The sequence below is a fragment of the Haplochromis burtoni genome, unplaced genomic scaffold (genome assembly GCF_018398535.1).
Source record: "Haplochromis burtoni strain Fernald_Lab_line unplaced genomic scaffold, NCSU_Asbu1 Contig_85, whole genome shotgun sequence".
Lineage (NCBI taxonomy): Eukaryota > Metazoa > Chordata > Actinopteri > Cichliformes > Cichlidae > Haplochromis > Haplochromis burtoni.
The window spans coordinates 1308422-1331233 of NW_024582446.1; the positions used below are offsets into that span (position 1 = coordinate 1308422).

The window sequence follows — 22812 nt, forward strand, 5'->3', positions numbered from 1 at the left end:
GCAGGACTGTTCTGCTGGTAGAATTGTTATAAACCAGATGGTATTCAGGGCCTGGCTCTAAAGCACCTCCTGAGGGCTTTAATCGAAGGGTCATTCTGATAACAAGCTGTAGCAAATACACAGGCTAGCAATGCTTTGATAAGAGTAGTGCCAAATTATAGCTTAAAGTTGGTGCTTGCATTGCTTTGCAGTTCATTTGCAGGAGTGATTTTACAGTCTCTGCACCCTGTTATTGGTCATTAGTCACTCTCACTGCCTCACATTGTATTTTCGTGTTGTTTTAGCAGATCAGTTGCATCCACTGGCTCGCCAAAACTCACTTTGCCTGATTAAAATCTTGAGAGGTTTCACTGTTTGAATGAGATTTGGATGTTATTCAACAGTGAAATAATGTTGATGGTCAACAAAAGGCGCATAAATAAAGTTGTGTTACTCAATAGGTCGACTGATGTTTAGGTGGATTCCAAATAAATTTCTGCTGAAGACTGATCTAAGGATGAAAGTATGATATCAGTGTTATATAATATAATATATAATCATTCACAGATCATTTCTGTCACCACTTCAAAGGGCACCGCAGTATGTTTCCATTTGAGAAAGTGATATTAAGAGCTATATGTGGCAACAAAACGCTGGTACATTTTATGGGATCCCACAAGATGACAGCCAATATTGTTAACATTATTATATGCTATCAGCTGAGGTCCCTGAACGAGGGAATATTAATTCCAGGAGTTGAATTTTTTATTACACAACTATTCTGGGACTGGAAAAAACTCTTTTAAACTTGTTGATTTATTGCTGAAAAGAAAGTTGGGATTTGAATATGATAATTCATTGTGTCACAATTCAGCACCACACAATGCAAACTAAGCACCACTGGATGGTTGAACACTGTGATCGGCCTCTTTTTCTCGCTTTCACACACACACACACACACACACTCATACATAAATATGCAGTTCAGATTCTGTGAGAGTAAAAGAGCTGGAAAGATTGACCAGGGATTTCTCATTAGGATCAGACTGCCCCAATTCCACAAGCACAAGGACTGGCTTTGTTGAAGACCAACAAAGGAATTACAGCCACTTACAAACCAGAAACCCTCTCTCACACGCTCACACACACGCACTTCGACACACACAGAAAGCATAATAAGAGCTCCCTTTTTTCTACTACTCACACTGACAGAAAAACTCTTGCAAACACCCACACATGTGCACACAAAGACATGGTGAGTGCGGGAGAGAGAATGATTGAGGGAGTTACGAAGTGGCTGAGAGGGCAAGAGAGAGAATGTGTCAAATACATAGTGGACATGGATATCATCAGAGCTGGATAAAGATTCATTACTCCGAGCCACCTTGACAGCCTCCCTCCCTCCACTTCTCCTTTTTCCTGCAGCAGTAATGCCATCCAGCCTTATTAAATGACCTAGTGTGAAAGGAGCAACAGAAAAGAATTAGCACGGCCTGTTCATCTTCATCTCCTGCTCTGTCTTTGTCCTCTCCCGTTCATTTATTTGCCAATTCAGAAATAGGCTGGGGCTGGGCTATAATAGTATTACCAAATTAGGTAACATGACGATGTGTGAATAACATTATCTAAAGAATAAGGAAAAACAAAGGTAAAGTAATAAAACCATTAGTTAATTGGCTGTTTCATCAACAACATGCCAGGCATATAAATAGTTGCCGATTCCTTTTTTTCTCCTCTTTTCTGTTTTATATAATTTGGGTTTTGAACTGCTAATTGCACCACACGTGCAATTAAAGTATCTTAAGTTCTGGGAACTTCCGAGAGAGACGGGTTAAAGCAGTATTTGAACATTATGATATATTACTTATTTGCTTTCTTGCCAAGAATTTGATGAGAAGATGTGTGCCACTCTCATGCCTGTACATTAAATTTAGAATCAAAGCTAGGAGCCAGGCTAACTTAATTTAACAACTTGAAATGGAGGGAACAGTTAGCTTGGCTATTAGACCTAAAAGATATTTATAAGCTGTGTAAAAATTAATAATCAGTCCAACATGTCTGTGCGTTAATTACTTAGTAGAATATTAGCGACATATTAGCCAGTACAATGTAAAACCACAGATTATTGGTTTCGCATTTCTGGTTGCATGCATAAAACACAGAAGACACAAAAATTTAATTATCAAGTATTTGATGTGTTGTTCTCGAAGCTGTCATGTGAATGTTGGTTATGCAAGATATCCTTTCATTATGTATTGTGAAGCATAGCATTCGTTTAAGCAGGCCACTACTTCAAGCTCAAATGTAATTCCAGGGCATCAGTTGATCTTGATGCAAGCCCGCCTCAGTTGATGTTTCAGATGATACCAACATATCCACCTAGAAAATCTCTTAAATGGCACGCATACATGCTTTAGTCTGCCTACGGTTGCTGCACATCTGCAAACCATTATGCAACCCACCTCCACCCCAGCTCCTCTTTTTTATGTGGTGTCTGACTTCACTGTCACTGATGTCGTCGGAGCAACATGTTTACAATGCTTGGTTTGGGGTGCTGGTGCATCCAATGGATGTCACATTGGAGATTAAGCTTTTTTGAGCTTTGATAATCAGCAGCTGCAGCCCTTACAATGATAAATATTGGAAAAAGAATTTCACACAGTATTAAAATGATGTTTTTATCCTTCTTCCTCTTTCTTTCTCAGAGGGATGGCCCACTCTCTCTCTGATCTGTCCCATTCAGAAAGACAAGCGCTGAGCCCGAGAGGCTTGTTCATCCCTTCCTCATGTGTTGACTGCTTTTCTTTTCTGACCTAGATCTACAGTTTCTCGCTCTATCTACCTCACTCTGTTTTATCCCTGTGGCTCTCTCTCTCTCATTATCTTACCCGCTTAACTTCTCACAATCTCCTCTTTATGCCTTTCATTATTTTTCACTTCCTTCCTGTAAATTTGTCGCTTATTTTTCCTTTGTATGTTTCTTGGATTTTGTTCTCTTTCATGCCTCAGAGCTCAGCCTAGTGACCTATGAAAAGCAGGTTGAACATGAGCATGACTGAGCTGAACGGTAATGGGAACAAAATATCATTCAGTTTTGAATCTGACAGGAAAATATGACATGAGAAGAACCTTGCTAATGCATATAGAACCTTCTTCAAACCACAGGAGGTAGTTCACTGAGGTGGGCCTGGGTGTGCATGTAAAATGAGGATATACCGCTGCTTCTGCACACAAACACTTTCATCTAGTTGATCTATTCAGTCATAATACAGAGAATACTGGATAATGAACTTAAACTGAATACATTATTCATCTAAATTAGACAGGAAAGTATCTTTACTTTGCTCAGTATGTCCATAACACATTTTTCTTCCTTTTTGAATCCTGTGGAGCTATTTTGACCGCATATGGAAGCAAAACATCTGTCACTCACACACAAATCCACATGGAGCTGTGATGCCGCTAGGCCAGGTGTGTTTGAGCGATAACAGCCTAAATCGACTACGTTTATTCCGCTTGGATGACCGCGCTGTGATGGAGACAGCAAACTGATACCAAACTGATCTCCAATCAGCCTTTAGGTGGTCACATGATGAAGGACTTGGCATCATCCCTCCAGGTCAGTAGTTGATGAACTATTGTATAAGCTGGAAATTCAAAATGGGGTGACTGTTCTTTTTGACGGATTGACCAAACAAACTGAGGGAATAATTTTAAAAATCAAAGCCTCTTACTCTTAATTTGTGTCAATTTGTAAAACTGTTTGTCATCTCCTATGACAGCAGCACAGATCATGATTCATTTTGGCGAAAAAGTTGGAAAATGCCTCTAGAACAACTGAGAGACGAGGTAAATTTAAGTAAATTATGCTGCAAACAATAATGATTTTTCAAATGATTGATTTGGCTTTTTAAAAAAAAAAGCCAACCACAACAACTGCAGCCCAAGACTAAACTAAACTGCATGCTTACTCAGACTAGGAAAATTCTTTGTTAACCCATCCATCCCTCCATCCATCCCTCCCTTCAACCATCTTCTTCCATTCGTAGTGGAAAATGCACCTCATAAGGAAAAGCTTCTTGTTTTTCAGCAACTTGTTTTTCAATATCAGGACTAGTATAATCCGGTGTACATAAAAGCATCTTATCATTATATGTTTTAGCATCTTTACTTAACAACACTGTTATTTTCTTTAATGTGAATTTTTCAAATTTAATCTGTTGTCCCAAATAGACAAGATGCAACCACATAACTAAAAAACTCATAAAACATAAAACAGTGCAGTACTTAAAACTCCATCAGCATGACATTATGAACCACATCAGTATGTCAAATACAATACATACACGACAATTACTGGTGGTAACCGGTGATGCTGACTTAGCCCAGGCAGGTTTAAGCACTCCAAAAGATTCTCCCATGTTTCTGGGAATGAAATTCCACTTCCACTACTTTACCTGAGAACACTCTTTGTCTGTGTCCTAATTTTTTGTAGCTGCTGAGAATTATAATGGACTGATTTGGCTAACCATTCACCATGCTGTCTTTAAGTTCATACTGTCACAAAAAAGGAAAAAACTCCCAACCAATCATACGTCTGATAACTCATCGCTTTCTCATCTCTTGGGCTTTATTTTCCATGTTCATGTGCAGCACCGGGGAGGTGTCAGCCTGACAGAGCACACCAATTCCAGTAATTATCATCAACACATAATTATGATTACTTACTGCTGCCAAGTAATGGTAAAACGTAGTGAAGGACTTGCAGCGTATGGAGAAAGATCTTATGTGTATGTTTGTGTGTTAGGATTCTCTTTATATTTTTTTGCTGTTATAAGTTGCTGAATGTTGACAAGCACAAACGTACATACTGCAGAAGGAAGTATTTCTTCACCGGTTTTAGTTTGCAGCCTCAGCGAGGGGACACAAACCTGCTAGCTAATGCCAAAACACAGCCCGATACTGAATCTTGTGATGCCCAAGACATGTGTGTTTGAGACTGTGTGTGCACGTGTATATTTTATTTCTTTGTGTGTGCATCTCTGCCCTTGCCAAGTCAATCACACAGACAAGACTCACACACACACACATACACAAACACCTCTACAACTCAGGACACATTTACTATGCAGGACACTTCCTGTCGTAGCCTAGCAACGGTCTAAGTTGGCACGAATAAAGTGAACACAATACTAAAATATACGGAGACACTCGCATGCTCAAATACAAAGACACAAAGGGAGACGACAAAGGATAAGTATCTTTAGTCCTGTTCCGGGAGATTGTTTCTTTACAAGAAGAGTTCAGGTGGGATAAAGCGTGAGGGAGAGCGAGTGGAAGAGGACGTGCTGAAGACACGTTCGGTGAGAGAGCGACATTTCATGCTGCCTCTGTCTGTCCCTGTGGCCAAGCTGCAAGGTCAGGAGAAGGCATCCAGATTTTCTTTTTGATGACAAAATGAGCTATGTGATATTTTTAAAAAATAAGGCTATGTTTTTCCAAATGATTATTATTTAACATTTATATTAATACTTTCAATGCAGTTGCAAACTTTAATTTATTTCAGAAAAAATAAAAATCAACTTGGACACTTGACAGCTACTTAAGGAGGCTGTTGGCACGTTTAATATTGTGACTATAGAGTGTAGCCTTTGGATGTGAAAAGTGAAGCCAATATTCCTTAAAGTTCCATTCCTTCTGGTTGCAAAAAGAAATCCACTTGTGCAGATGTTTTCTAAATGAGAGCATGAAAAAACAACCGTCCTGTTCACGCCATCTATGACCCGAGAAAACAGTTTTCTAATGAGCTTACAGTATGGACCAAACTGCTAGTTCTAATTTTTAATGAATACAAAACTGTTTATTTTGTATACTTTGGTCCTGTGTACACTAAAACCATTAAGGAACAGACAGTTAGTGACCATCCAGCAACCACGGGTCAGAGGGAAAAATGTGTATTTTCTGACTGGTTGCTGGAGGTTGCTGTCTGTCGCTGGGCGAAATTGGTAAAAGAAAAAAGGTGCTAGATGAAAAAGTTTGCTTGAAAGACATTAACTTCTCTGCAAACATTCATCATCTGAGTCTTCACTTCCTCTTTAACTTGAAAAATGCAATGCAAACAAGAAATGGAGAATGTTCACCTTCAAAGTAATAGTTATGCCTTACCACTGCATTGCCCACATTTCAAAAACCTTTACTTGGAAGACAAACTGTCTCTGTTTTTGTTCTGCATTACACTTTTCACAGTTTCACTACAGGTTGGTGGGTAGTTTGAGAGCATTGACATTACAAATAACCACAGCAACCTTCCAGGAACCAAAGATTTCCCAAAGAAGTTTTATGTGCAGCACCATGTACCTCTTTGTGATCAATTCCACAACAGCGAATGCAATCAACCTCCAAAACCCCCCAGCCAACCACTCACAGAATATACATATTTCAACCAGTGGTTACCAGATGGATATTAACTAATCTTTATGCCTGTTTTGTTTGTTTTTTACTTTGCTCACTGATATTTCACACAACTTAACACATTTTTTGAAAAACTGAGTAATGAAAGGTGAGGCCGCCATGGTTCTACAACCTGGATCTGTCATTTTCTTCCAAGGTATATAAATAAGTAAACATTCTGCATATGCTAAAGCATTCGAATGCATGCACACTAAACAGGAAACAGACTGCCAGATTGTGTTGCCGTCTCTTTGTAAGGAAATGGGTCAGGCCATAATCCTAATCTGTGCCATTATAGTAATCCACACAAATAAACACAGACTTTAGGAATTGCTTCAGCTTCAGCAATGCAATGTGTCATAGCGCAGGGCCTGTTTGCATAGTAACCGCATCTTAGGGGAGAAGGTCTGAATGGTGTGCACCAGGACTATCACCGTGTGCATGTTTTTTTGTGCTTGTTTTGTCTGACGTAGAGGTGCCCCCCACTTCACACGCACACACACACACACACACACACACACACACACACACACACACACACACACACACACACATACCAAAGTGAGGCAGTCTCAGGGTTGAAGGATTTCAGTTAACCAGTGTTTCAGTCTGTACCTCTATATCAACGCCCACCGGTTTTATTACAAACCCATCCTGTTCAGCAGAAGGTGCTGGAGCTATGAGGCAGACTAAAAGCCACTTTTGGCTAACGAACACTACAAACACAGTTCTGCTGGAAGGCTCCCAAAGAAATAAAGGGGCAATACTCCCAGACACACCTCATTGCAGTTCAAACACCTCCAATCATTCCGCATTCACACGTGATCACACAGAAACACACACACAGAAGCATCTCGCATACACACAACGCGCAGAAGACGGTGTCGTGAAATCAGTGAGGCAGTAAATAAAAGTGACAAAGGCCTCCATTCCAATCTACTCCTGCACTAGCCAGGAAATACAGAAGCACCCCGAGGCTGTGCTCACGCTCAGGCATGAGAAAGAAAAAGAGGAAGACAGATTGAGATGAAAGAAGATTTAAAGAGAAGCCATAACAAGAGCCAGCAAATGTGAGGAAAACATACACCAGCACAGATTTTGTAGAGAACAATTATTAAAGGAACTAAGGTGAAGGTGATGAGGGAAAAGAAAGATGAGCGCAACGATCTGTAGAATAGTTTAGAAGCTATTATTGATGGGTGGTGGAATACAGCTAATTTGAATTTTGCATTAGAAATCCTGCAAGTGTTGATTTCATTCTGAATGAACCACTGTTAACATCTAAAGCCTACTGAAGCAATAATTTATCAGTAGTCTGAAATATAGCCGCTTATTAACCTGCCTGCTCACAGTACAGCCAGCTAATTAACAAGCTAGTAGAAACAAACACACAAAACACAACCTAATCTGGGTTCAGGGAAAGGATTCATACTGCCTCATAATGACAAATACAATCACACTGAATAGTTTAAAATGATCGCAAACATATCTGACACTGCCTATGACCTGTGAGTGTGTATATTTATTTTGGCATCTGTGCATACGTGTCAGAAAATAGTCAAAGCTTAGCCTTATCATAATACCTGCTTTGATGTGACGAACTAGGTAAACACTAACAGAATAACCTGTTACTGGAGCTTGTTTATGGTAGACAGACTCAAATTGACTGAAACACAATCTCCCACATATACAAATGTAATGTACACAAATGCTTTATTTAGCTTTCTGTTGTTAAAATCCAACCAAATAACTGCTTGACCTTGTCTCTGAAACGGATCTAAAACGATCCGATCTTAATCAAACATGAATTCATTCATCCATTTGCTCATTACTTTGACCTTATCTCTCATTTCAAATAAAACTGCTGAAATTTTTTTACATTTGGAAGGAAACACTTCTCCCTCTAAATGCAACTGCTGTCAAACAGGCAAGAAAAGAGAGAGTAAGTGATTCGCAATGTGCCCAAGCGAGGGAGAAGGGCTGCTGTGAAGAGGAAAAGCGGCAGGTTCAGCACTTCGGCATCACGCTCCAGCAGCTCTGGAGGTCAAACGAACAGCCAAGCTGATTTACTGTGCAGGATGAAGGTGAAAGAGAGATAGGAAGAAACAGATGAGCGAGGGTATGGAGGACAGAACACATGAAGAGAAAAAGCATTTTAGATGAAAAGCAGTTAGAGTGGAAAAACAAAGAAAATGCAGCTAAAGGCCATAAAAAGGAGAAGACACAGCAAATGAAGGATAATACAGAGTGAGGGCTGGTATAGCTTATTGAATTACCTATTGATGAACATTTCAAGTGGCGAAAAAGTTGTTTTAAGCTCAATGACAGTATCAGTGAAAAAGAGGCTGCTCTATAACTGGGAAATATACAGTAGAAAGAGACAGACTGGGAAAGAAAAGCAAAGACAGAACGAGAGATTGTTATTGACATCAGCTATGGCTAATTGACTCTGGTCTGGGCGGCAGGAGTGCATTGTGGGTAAGTGGGACATGTGGCCTTGGGGAAGATAGAGAGAGGATGTAGGCTAATGAAAACACTGCCAGGTGTGAGTCTGTGTGTGCGTGAGTGTATCTCTGTATATGGTAAAAACAAGCACATCTGCTGGCCCCACAGTAACATCCACCTCAGTCACGGTTCACAGTTCATTCATAATGACTCCAGAGACTGAAGCATGTGTGTGTGTGTGTGTGTGTGTGTGTGTGTGTGTGTGTGTGTGTGTGTGTGTGTGTGTGTGTGTGTGTGTGTGTGTGGGTGGAAAAACAGCAGAAATTACAGTAAAACAGTTATATTGAAACAGAGTGACAATGGAAACCACAACAACACCACCACCAGGGACATGTGTTATATATGGCAACAGGCAGACACAAACACACACATATTCAAGTAGTGTACACAAAAAAAAAAACAAATTACACCTGAGCTGCATGTGCTTCCAGCTGCGACCCTCTGCGAGCAGTATGGACACTAATCCTGCCATTCAGCACGACATTCTTTTACATTTACATGTCACTCTGTAGTTGCACATGTCAGCCTGTTATCACACTACCAGCAGCTTATAAAACACGACTGTAGCCTATACATCTTTTAGGGGAGTCAGAGAATGATTATAATTTCTCATTACCACTGTGCTTATGGTGGATGCTAAATCTATGAACATCTACAGTGTGATTTGCAAAAGAATTACATTTATACCCAAATAAAACACTCACATTACAAAAATATTGTATTATACTAAGCTGCCTGGCATCTAGTCAAACTAGAACATGTCACGGTAAAGTGTAATTATTGATCAATCATTCAGTTTTTACATATTCCTTTAGATAAAATAAAATGAATTTAAATCTTGTAAGAATACACTGTCACAATGGTGAAAACAAACATGGAAATAGGTTTTCCTGATTCAGCAACAAGGCTGGTTCCAGCTTCTTAAAGGGGATTTGTGCTTTTTCTTAGTTTTTATGATTTGGGCTTGGCAAAGCAAGCTCTAGACATTATCTTGAGCTCTCTGACGTTACTTACCATTATACCCCAAAACCAAAAAAAAATCACCATTTGCAGAATGTGCAAAATAAAAAGACAAAATAAAAAAAGGCCATATATTTTAGACTTCATTCTATCTCCAACCGCTCCAGTGAAAGTGTTTTCAATGTGACTAGTATTAGAAGGAAATCCATAAATCTTCAATTAACCCAAATATTTGGCATTCAAATTACAAACCTGTTAACTTCACAATCAATACTTGATAGTTAACCTTTGTTAAAAATCAACTGAAATGGAGCGGAAGGCACGTTCCTCACAACACGTAATGCCAACCACTCATATGTCGTGTTGCCAATTTTAGCACGATCCAAGAATGACTAGTTTCAAAGAGATACAAAACTGTATATGTGTATATGCTTGCTTTTGCTTGATCTTCTTTCCTGCTGTGAAACACTAGCTGGCGGAGTTTAGAACATCAAACAAGAGGAGTAAATGAAGTCACTCTATCTATCATACTGTTTTGAAGTCTTTTATGCCAGACTTTCTTACTTCATGCTGCTTCTCTGAGATATGCGTGTTCGTGTGTTCCGTGTCTGCGTGTGTGTGTGTTAAAAAGGAGTCTGTGGCAAGCGTGCAGAGGGAAAAATCTCCCATGGTCCTTTGCTGCGTGACTTCCAGCAGATAAGGAAGATAAAAAAGAAACACCTTTGAAGTTTTATTCAGTTCCTTAAGAGGGCAGGGAGGGAGGAGGAGGAGGAGAAGAACTGGGGAGGGGAGCAAGACAGGCAGAGCACTGCAGGTAAAAAAACAACAACAACAAAAAAACACAAAAAAAACAAAAACACAACTATGGACAGAGGAGGAGGGAGAGAGAAAGTGATTAATCCTAATCTACGTTCTTTTTGTCTCTTTACATGCCAAGATAACAAGATTAGCTGTGAAGACTTCACTGATGTCTGACCTGAATCTGTGCATCATTTTCAGGATAAGTGAAACCCATGACATTTTCAGAAGAATACACACGACCTTGACTGCTGAACACATGAAAGGAGCATACACAGTGACAAGAGGAAATGTCAGACACTGCACGATCCTTGTATACACATTGATTTAGACACACGTACACCAGTGCAATAACCGGAAACCATGCAGGTGCTCTCTTTACAGCATCACTGTCACAGTGGGTGAGCATACACTAGAAAAGCCCACACGGCCCAGGTCCCCAACTGTCACGTCTTCTTCACTGTGTGTGTGTGTGTGTGTGTGTGTCTTTCAGACTGACTAGTGAATATTTAAAGAGGGTGCAGTAAGCAGCAGCAGCAGCAGCAGCAGCAGCAGCAGAGTGGATGTGTTCTGCCACCAGAGACAAAAAGACTGGTCGCCTTCTTTCCACTTATTTTTACTGCTTCCTCACTGTGTGAAGACAGCAAAGTCACAGAGAGGGGAGGGGCCGATATGTGCAAACAACACACACACAAGCACACGCAAAAGTATAAAATGGTTTATTGCTGTGAAGGCCAAGGAGACAGTTGATGAGATGATGTATATGGGTGTCACACATCCATCCATGTGTGTGAATGCGTGTATCAGTTTGCACTCCTGTGACCATGATATGATTAGTTGCCATCTCTAGTTGTCTTTTTGCCCATCAAGCTGAAAAATCACTTCTCCCACGGGAATGGCAAGAAACTGTGATTAATCAATTAGCAGATCAATAACCCTGTCAGTCAATAAGGCAACCTGTCAGTTTCTTCCCATGTCCTATAGTACCAAAAGAGGTGAGGAGTCTTTCCTCATTTGGAGAAGTACAGCTGACATAAAATATTCACAGGCATCAGGAAGAAAGAAAGGAAGACGGACATAACAGAAGTATTATAAGTATAACAAGAGAGTGAGTGGAGGTGATGGCTAAATAAAGGGAATAAAAGTGGGGAATACAGCTGAGGCACAGGGACAACAGTGAAATCTAAAGGAGGAAGCCGAGAGAGTGGAAGATGAAGAGAGAGGGAAGTGGAGAGAGAAGGTATTTAATTATTCAGCATTACCCATGTTCTCTATTTATGGCCCTTTTAAACCTGGCAGTAGAAGCTATATATATATATGCACATACTGTAGGCACACTGTCCCCCCTTAAGTAGAGTTCACTGGGGATGTTTCAATACAGAAAACAGAGGAAACAAAAGAATGAACGTGATTATATATTGATAAGAGAAATCCACAAAAGCAAAAGGATGAAAAGTAAGAGGATGTGCAGGCAGAGGAGGAAGAACTAGCAACATAACCACCATGGATCTCTCATGTGAGAGGAGTGAAGGCAGGGTAAAATTATTTTCTATCATTGGCTACGTCTCTGAACTATTTCTGCTGTCAAAGAAACTACAACAAAAATGATAATGTGGATAGATAGTTTTTTATTGTGATAAGATTTTAGGCATATATAAGAAGGAAAGGAGTGAAAGAGAGATGGTGGAAAGAGAACTGAGAGCCAGATCTGTATCATTTAACTAGATGGAGTAATGGAATTGCTGATAAACCTGTTATCTCTTGCTCACAGGCACACAAACTATGTGGCACATTAGTGCCCTTCTTTAACCAATAATATAAAACAATGCTGCTATCACACACAAATGGATGCACAAAACCATGCATGCATAGTAAACCTATAGCTTCACTATGCACATAGTTCACTGAATACAATTTACTACAGCAGAATAAGGCAAACTCATTTTGTGTTTTTCCTGCCGTAGGAATAGAATTGAGAAAACACTTTTGTTTTTTTACTTTTTCTTATAATCTTTCTATTCAGTTAAAGTGTAGATGTAAAAATTCCAGCTGCTCAGTAAAATGTAGCTCTTTTTAGCTATTAACCGATGCATTTTTCAAGTTTTAATAACCTCAAAGCAAGCCTTAATTTTTTTTTCATCCATATGATTTTTTTTACTTGTTATTTATGGTTTATTTGAAACTGTAGCACACCACAAATCAAGGCATAACTTGTTAACTTGTACTCTGTGATCACATAAACATCAGAAAAACTGGCCCCTGAGCAACTTGAATCTATTTTGGGAATCAAAACAAAGAGTCAAATCATTTTTGCAGTCTGTCTGACTCTTATCTTCTTCTGCTCTTTTCATCTGAGCGAAAAAAGGCAAACTGCACAGCACGCTGACAAGGATTCACTGATGCAGAACAGAGATACCACAGCTCTAAAGAATGATATTGTCCTGTGTTATTTTTCTCATATAACAAGTGTTTAAAATGATTCAGAACGAGCCAGAGCAATTCCACTTCACTAATACCCGCCAGGCTGAAGGTCAGTTTATCATCTCAGTGAGTCAGAGGTTCACCTGCTCAAAAAACGTTGATCCTCTTCAGGCAGCCTGCCTGAAAGAGGAACCTCAGCTGTGTGAGAAATTTAAAATAGATGACATTTTTGCTCAAGTGACTCTGCTGCTTATCTCTGTGTCTGAGACTGATCTTTCCTAGTTTAAGTTGTATTTATAGAGCACTGAACAGGATGATATTTGAAGTTTAATCTTTTTTTCTGCTATGTTTGTCCCTTTCATACAGCTATTATGACAGATAGGCCTTCATTTTTTTCATTAAAATTAAACTGGCTGTCCAAAATCTAAATATATGAGGATTCATATCACATATGAAAAAAGAAACTGGAAAACCCAACAGCCAATTACCATTCTGAGAAGAGAAACAGCACTTCAAACCTCATTATCATCCTAAATTTGATCCCATTGTTACAGTTTTCAACACACAGCACAGTTTGCTTTGTAAGCATTTCCAGGCACATACTTGTACTACCAAGAGTAACCATTATTCTCAAGCCATTTGTCATTAAATTTGCATTCCCCCACTTCCATACAGTAACAAAGAGGAATGACTAGCAAGCCCTTTTTCCTAATCATCATATTCCAGCCTGGCACTGAGCCTATGATTCTTTTTTTAGCCACAAAAATAAGCTAATTTATCAAATCAGCTTAATTGTTAAATAAATACGGGTGAGTGGGACTGTAAAGTATAGCCTTAACAAAGCACTCACATTGTGTGAGGTAAATGTGTATCAGAGGGGGGAAAGCGGCGTGTGTGTGCGTGTGTCATGGAAAATTTCTTGGTCAAGTGACTGAAAAAGTTTAAGACCAACCTGGGCCTGAAGTTTCAAACAATATTTTTTATTATTATTATTTATTTATTTGTAGACTAAAAAAATAAAGATTCTACTGGTTATTATTATTTCTATGTTTTTCGTCCTTTCTGGATCTTACAAACAACCACACACACACATATTTTTAGAAGTGTGGATAAGTATGTCTGACCTTTGTCTGACCTTTCATTTGGTTAAATAGGCTCCTCTCCATCACCACCTGACCGTAAGTCTCTGGTTCATTAGACACATCCTCAAGCATGCAAAATACATGCACTGAAGGCTTTCAGAGTCAGAGGCTGTCCACATATTTTATCGGTCCATATATTTAAACATATTTATTCCAACTAGGGGTCATTAAACAGAGTGACACAGGCTGCTTCCCTATCCTGCAGAGAGGCAAAATAAAGCAGCAGAATCAGGAAAAGGAAGCAAGGAACAGAGAACGACAGGCTGTCATGAAGAGAAGAGGAAGCTCAGACAGTGACATGGACTGAGAGATTCTGTTTAAATAACTGTGGGAAACAGCTGAGCCCATCTGACAACAAAAAGCACAAACCACAGTGATGTCACAAATGCAGACCGACTTAGCACGAGTACTTCCTGTGTCCCAGAAAAACCTCAAAAGGTTAAAGCATTGCTGAGATAAGAGAGGTCTAAAAACAGTAAAGAGAGTAAAGTGTTATTTAAAGGGACAAGAAAAATTAGCAGGTTATCGTACTTTTACACATCTACAGTTTCACCACAGCTGTGGGGTTTCTTTTATCTCCTGTATTATTTCCTATGCTCCTTCATTTACATTGTCTTTCTTTGTTTCACACGGGCTACTTGCAGAGGCTAAATAAAAAACTGATAAGAATGAGGAGCATGCTATCAGAACGACATTCTTAGTGTATATAAGTCTCACCTTGTACACCTGCCCATATGTGCCATTTCCCACCAGCTCAACCAGCTCAAAGATGCCGACGGGATCCTGTAAATTCAAAGAAAAGACAGTGGAATGGTTAGAATACAGACACTCAGCTCTACATAACCTTAAAACAAACTCAGATTGTTTGAATGCAATAAGGTATGGCATATGTTTGCACAGAAAAGCCTTCAGCTGGTCTAAGTCTTAGGTACAGGAAGAGACAGCTTCACAGCTGCCAGATGAATTGTCTAGAAATTTTAATCAGATGGTGATCAGAGATGAGTCTAAAGAGAAGCAAATGAGCGGTGATATGGGGGTTTAAGTAACTTTACATCCAGCGCCATCATCAAAAAAAGGATTACATTCCCTCCAGCCTTAGCTTCATCTTATGTTTATTGCTCAGTGATAAATGTTAGCATGTTAACAGACAAATTATATCTACTTAACATCAACATACTGTAATTCTGAGCATGCTAGCATGTTGATGTTGCATGCAGCGTTGAGTCTTTTAATCCATATTACAACAGTGGGCATGTATTCTAAACAGTGCAGGTAGTTTAAATGAGCAGTAATGTCTCAGTAAAGCTCCCAGAGTGTTGATACACTATTCTGAAATGCAGTGCTGGATTGCTTTAGGCATGCATCCAGACTAGCTAATAATTTAAGCCCACGGTCGCTAGGTTGCCAACACAACTCAACGCATCTTTGAAAAGGAGCAGCTTGAACTGAGCATAAAACCCACTGACCCTGTGCACACACACACACACACACACACCTCCCCCTTCCTTTCTGCTGCACGTTGCTACGGCATTCCAACAATAGCTGGCATTTACCCTCTCCTTCCTTCTCTCTCTCTTTCTTTCTCCCTGTCTCTTTCACACTCTCTCTGCTCCTCCAGCTTCTGTTTTCCAACCAGCTGAAGTCCATCTATGTCTGTCTCACTCTTTTATCTGCACTTTGCTCTCATTCCAACAGTGAATGAGGTTCAGAGTTCCAGAAACACTGAGGTCCTTTTACCAGCTTTACCAGCTTTTCTCCCCGCCGCTGTCATTCACAAGTTTGATAAATGTGGCCATCATTCATCAATACATCAACTGTCCTCAACCAGAACGCTGGAGCTATTCTTGAGGTTTTATTCACTCGACATGTTCATGATGACAACACAATAAAGCATGTAATCTTACAATGATAGTTCAGACTTTTGAAAATGTCATTACCAGCTCACTGGAATGTGGATTACAGTATGTTACAGCCAACTCTACTGGGTATTCAAATAAATCTTTGATCCGTTTTTTATATTCCATTCTTCTTTTAGAGCAAAAGAAGATGTTTAAAAATGTGATTCTTCAACTGGGGGCAAAGCTAAAGGCTTATTTCATTGCTGATTCACCAAAAATAAACTGCACTATTATGTAGATCTACACTGGGACTCATACAAACCTAAAGAACAGAGAGTTTTACACAATACTCCTTTCTCGCAGACAATTCTCTTCTCAGTAATACATCTTTTTTTATTTCTATTCTGAACAGCCACACATGTATTCTATTTGCATCCTTGTCCCTCTTTTCTAACCTTATCACTTTCCTCCCGTCTTGCATTCGCAGTTCATCTATTTTTTTTTTATCACGTACTTTCTCTTTCTCACTGTTTGCACTTCACATTCATATCATGTCTGTGAATTTTCAATTGAACTTGCAGCTAACTTTGCTGGCATGACACGTGCGCTACCACAGTGCTAGTGAACCACATACCACAGATGAAAAAAGATTTTCCTCTGATGTTAAACAGGTAACTCTATAGCCTATTTTAAGGGGTTTGCATAAATGTTAAGACTTCTAAAATGCATTTTCTCCTTCTTCTGTTCTTCTGTCTCAACTTCCCCCTCTTCCTTCTCAGTGTCTCTGCCTTTCCCCATCCCTCCCTTTGTCTCTCTCACTCTGTCTCCATATGTTTGTTTCTGTTGGTCTCAGCAGACCTGTCAACCTGTCAGCTGTTTCTGAAGACAGGGCCTTGCGCTTTTCTTGTTCCCTTCTTCCTGTTTTCTGTCGTTTTTCACCCCTCCGTTGTGTTCTGCAGACGCCAGCACACACATGCGCTTTTCCTCGTACACAAACGCACGCGCACACATCGCAAAACTCATTCTCTCACTTTCTGTCTCAAGTACATCCTCCCGCTGTCTAGCTCTCTCACACTCTCAAAACTACATGCACACAAAAACACACACACTGTGCCAATAACACACTCCTACACAGGGATAGTGTTCAAATGTTCTAACAAGTATGAGTGGGCACAAAATGATGAGTGTATGTCTAAGTAAATGCTTGTGCACGTGAAAGAGAGAAAGTTAGAGAGAGACTGCTAGTTGCTTTTAACAGTGCTAACATGGGCATTCTGAGTGTGCATGTGACCGGTGTTGCCAGCTTATAGAGGTAGATTATTTCACCGTTTACTTTCTTTATCTCTCACTACTTCTGTGTGTGCATCTACGTGTGTGTGTTTGACAGCTGTGTGAATCAACTCTGAGAGCTGCAAACAAAGTTCTGACAGTCTGTCTCGAGATTCATCGAAGGATGCCTTCTCGTTTCCTTTTTTGTTTACACACAACAGAAACGTTCATGTGCAAAAAAAAGAAAAGAAAATACATATAGGTACAAAGGCAACGCTTCAGTTCATACATATCTTTAGGCTTACCCACAAAAATATAGTACAATATCATTCATATTTTAGAGGCCACTTGCAGAATCAGCTCTCGGCACGTGGCCACCTCAGACTGCATCTGCGTCTGTGCGTCTGTGGGTTGGAGTTCCCTGTAACTGAAACAATTCGGCCTACTTCCTTGTTTTGTTTTGGGGTGTTTTTTTTTTTCATTTTGTTTTCCTGCTGAGTCTTTGCCAGGGTCACATGACAGCCATATGACCCCATTGGTGGCCAATTAATCATGCTGTGCGTCTCTATAAAGCTGCTGAATAACAGTACATTAAAAATAGCTTGTGATACATAAAAAAAAGTGCTCAGAGAAAGAAGAATGAGGATCCACCAACAGATGTAAAGACACCCACAGACAACTTTTGAGCAGAGGCTTCTGTCTGATGACAGTGCAGTTTTTTTTCTTACTTAGCTTTATTCCAATTCAGACGCGTCTCTAAGAATTTTTCAAAGCCACAAAAGAACACAACTTCCTTTATTTTCTATAAGCCGTTGCAACATGATAGAAGCATGACACTGACTGGTCACCGATAACCTTTATTGTACTTCATACAGCTTTTCTAATAAGTTAATGTAGGTAACAGCTAATTGACCAATTGTCAGCGATGACTTTATTGGCCAATAGCTATCTGCAAATCTATCACTATCAGTATTTATAACAGCTGACAAATTAAAATGTAAAAAGTAATGAGCAATTCAATAACTACACATAACAAACGTTACAGAAAAAAAACATATCGGCCGTTATATGTAATAGCAGATTTTTAAAGCACCAAATATCGGTAGCAGTATCAGTCTTAAAAATCCTATATCAGTCAGGCTCTAGTCACAAGTACATTGTATTAACTTTTGGTACAAGGGATGAATACAGTAATGGCTTGTCTCTTTTGCTCCAGACAGAGAATATTGGCCCATGAGCAGCAGAGTCCATTAATAATGGATTTTTAAGAGCAGGCCTGCAGCCCTTGTGAAAGCCACTTTACGACATGTGTGAGGACTTTTACTGACTGCATTCATTCTTTCATTCTACAGCCTAACCTTAATTCTCTCCACTACATTCCTAACTTTAACTCCTATCTAACCAAAAGCTAATCCTAGCTTTAACCTTAAAAATAATGTTAAAACCAGAGCAAATTACTCACATAAAATCGCTATCAGGTGATCTAAGCATGGCTGAATACACATGGAAACATAATCAATCTGATCAGAACAAGTTGCATGCAAAGGCCATAAGAAATGCAGCTGACTCTTAAATATATATTGCTTGCTCCAGCGGATTACAAGGCTGAGAGGTCCATGTGTAAACAAGGTAATTAAAGATTTTCAGTAGAGCTATTAACAACGAATCAACTGTTACTTACAAAGTAGACTCACCCTTCTTGAGAAGTAATGTATCACTCAATGCTTTGTTGCCTGACACATTTTGATGCATTCGAGGTATGTGAATTCCTTTGACAAAACCACACCTCGATGCCATTGTGTAAAGTCTAACCAAAGCCACTTTTACTCTCTAATGCTGTGTCTGTTTGTTCATTGTATCAGCCATATATCAGCTGTGTTATGAATTAAACCAATACTAAATCTAAAGATCACATTGCAGGATACTAGAGAGTAGTCACTAAGGTCTTTGTATGAGATTTCACTTAGTTCTGATTTCTCTTATGAGTTCAGCTCCAAACATTAGTATTCATATCAATCACACAACACAGTTACATACTTTAAAAATATGCACAAGTGACATGTGAATTCAAATTAAAAGTGGAGAGGAAAAATGAAAAATTAAAATTAAGACAGAGGCAACACATTTAACACACAAAAACAGCTATACAATAAGTGAACATTAGAGTCCCGATGAAATTGAAAATAATCACTGCAGATGCTGGAAATCTAATCTATGACAGTACATTTACACGGTGACACAAACAATTATTCTTCCGGTTTAGTGAATCAGTTTGCAGCTACATCCCAATCACGCTACATTTTACCAGCTATCTTTATCTTTGTGAATGACAGACCAACAGCAGATAGCTTATTCAATGCAAAGTTTAGAGTCATATATTTATAATATAGCACAGAAAGACAGAAGATCTATTAAGGTTAAATCATCACATCTGAGAAGATAAGCTATGAGTATTCTGATTAAGATGACGATTTACAAAACCACTTCTCAAATTATTTGTTTAAAAAAAATTGGCTTATCAGAAAATAACAAATTCTTTCAGGTCTTTTAGCGTATTTTTATTGTACATTCCTGCTGCTAAAAAGTAAGACTTTGAAGTGTCTTTATAGTCATAACAGTCATGATTATTTCAACCAGACCCAGCAGTGAGTTGTGCAAGCTTTGCAACGAAAGCTGAGGAAATAAAATTAAAACTGCACAAATCTCTATTTTCACATCGACAATTGCTAAACTTGTATAACGTTACGCGTAATGTGATGTGGGTCAAACTAACAAACCACATGACTAAGACAACTGGCAGTTGATGTGAATACTATTGATCATCCTGTTGCAATGCTGTGTTTTGAACTTTTGGATTCTGGCAATTATTTGAATCTTTCATGATACAACTGTAAACTAAGAAAAACCCCACATGGCAATACTACTGGCCCAATATACAGCCCACACCCCTATACCGCAAAATTGCTCTAGAAAGTCTTATGGATTGCGACAAAGAGCTCAAGAGGTTGACTCCAGTTGGCCAAAATGTGTATACCATATAAGCTGACAGTACATCCATATTGTGCTTAAAACTTATCAAATAATCCCAATGCACCCTGAGTTACTATAACATGGCTTATGTATAGTTTTGTATCGCACAACAGGACTTTAGCATTATATAACCAGCCTTTATGCAGTAAAAGTTAAACTCAAAATGTTACTTTTTACACTCACCAAGATCAAGATTTTTGCCAAGCTCATATTTACCTATTGTATATCTGTAGTATATCTTTCTGTGCATTAGCCAGTGACCAGGTGAGTTCAGTTAATTTTTGTAGAAAGTGATTTTCAGAGGTGAGGTGGATTGAATTAGGGACTCTAAGAGGATGATAGGAGTCATGCTGGGGCCAGCTTTGCCTCTTATAAAACCACTTACACTTAACAACACAGCTCAACAGTGCTTGTTTTTACAAGGAGATGTCGTTGTAGCCCAATTCCCAGTACATCTCACCCAGACATGTACAGTACATTAGCAGGAGTCCACTTCTAATCACAGATTAACAGGCCACTGAAGAGGGTACACGCTGCAGGGTTTGTTCTGCAATGCAACAGAACCTCTCGCCACCCGATTCTGCCAACTTGCAATCTCACACCTTTCCCTATCCCCATTTGCCCATCACTCCTCCCCTTCTGCATGAATTGCTTTTCTACATCCCTCTGTCATTTCAATACATTTTTCTTTCCTTGCTGCCCTGCACAATGTGAGTGTGACACAATGGAGGGATCACTCCTATTATGGACTTGTCTGCATGCACATGATTCCTTCAAACACTTCAGATCAAGTGTAAGTGTGCACTTGTGTGTCACTGAATGAGAGGGGTGAAAAAGGAAGCTAGTATGTGGTGCAGTGCATACTTTCAAACATGCTGGAATAGAACGCATTCGATATGTTGCACTTTGACTGTTTTAAGTCATGGAACTGGAGCTCTTGATGTTTTTCATGATGTTTGCCATGCATAATGCAAACCAGGAGTTTACAAACTCACGGAGGACATCAAGGTGGCTACGTGCATCTTTTTTATACAGTCTACATTTGGTTTTTGTCAAGCACTTCTAAGAAGTCGTTTAGAAAGCAGACAGTGCGGTCAGTGCTTACACACAACAAACTACTCATGTGAGGTTTGCCAAGGAATCCTTTCCTACATCTTTTCTTGGCTCACTTACTTTTTTCCTGAAATGAGCTAGCAAGTTGCAAGAAGCAAAATACCAGCATTTATTAATTTGATATCATAGTTTTATATACTGATTATTACATTTTTAAAGGATTTTAATCATTCATAAACACACACAAAATGTGTAATACATAGTTTGCAACACTAAAATAGTTAAAGGCACATAACTGTTTACAACAACTCTTTCAGGTACCATATCAAGTGATGGTTTTTATAGATCTAATAAAGTACAATAATTAAAATGTGCCCATCAATCCTTATAGATGCTTACAAATATATTATGGTATGTTATAAATAATTAATTAACTATAATAATAATAAAAGGAGGGCTTAAATAAGTAAAACATGCATGCAGACCACAACTACTTATACATTTTAATACTTATGGCAGGGAATTAAAGCTTTAATCTAACTCCATTAGTGACTTGAGGGGGAAAAAATAGGTCAACTAGAAGCAGGCAGGCACAGTGGAAGGGAGGGTGGGAGGGAGAGGGGCATTTCTCAGCGACAGCCTGCCATACAGTATATAGACTATTCATGAATAAGCTCTGTGTAAGCCTTGGGCACTGCTGTGGCCCCGTTACTATGGAGTCCATAGTGAGGGGCAGAGGAATGTGGCCTTACTGGGCAACAGGGATTGAGAGGGAGAGGCTCTAGAGATGGGTCTTTGCCTTGAACTACTTTAGTCACTGGTCACATCTCCACCTTTACCCCGAGCTCAGCCCTCTTGTCATTTTCTTCTTCCCTTCTTGGGTTCTCTCACTGTCTCTCAATGTTCCTGTAAATCTCTCTAAGCTGCCTTCATCTTCAATCCAGCTTTCTCCCTCTGCGTTTTCTCTTAGTCTTTCTCTGACCATGTCACTATCCCTTCATCCTTTCACCTTTTCTCGCTTTCATCTCAGCTTTCACACCTGACTCCCAGCACAGCACATTAGTCTACTGCCAGTATTAGTGTGTGGTATGTGTGTCTGTGTGTGTATTACTCTGGCTGGACTTCCTGCTGGTTTGCCATCTGTTGCTCTCGTCAGCTGACTAGATGAGCTTGTGCTCCTGACGCCTCTGACCTGTGTGTGTTCGCATCACTTTGCATAAAAACAACTGTCTGTATTTAAAGAATTTTTAAAGTATTCAACCTTGTATGATATTTTTTTATGGTTATTGTGGGTCATGGTAGGATGGGCCACAGCAGCAACATTTCTGTGAATGCCTCTAGTAAGTCTGGCCTTCCCCACTAAAATA

The 22812-nt window shown here is 39.4% G+C and overlaps 1 protein-coding gene across 11 annotated transcripts in view; it reads right to left on the bottom strand.

The window, feature by feature from the left end:
* tnika (TRAF2 and NCK interacting kinase a) overlaps positions 1-22812 on the bottom strand; it is a 55000-nt gene that overhangs the window by 29304 nt on the left and 2884 nt on the right. For all 11 annotated transcript variants that reach the window (XR_006054575.1, XM_005926043.3, XM_005926041.3 and 8 more), the window contains exon 2: positions 14973-15038. Coding sequence is in view for 10 of the 11 variants with exons in the window: in XM_005926043.3 (XP_005926105.1) it covers positions 14973-15038 (66 nt within the window). In the remaining variant the exon portion in view is untranslated. The remainder of the gene's footprint in view (positions 1-14972; positions 15039-22812) is intronic.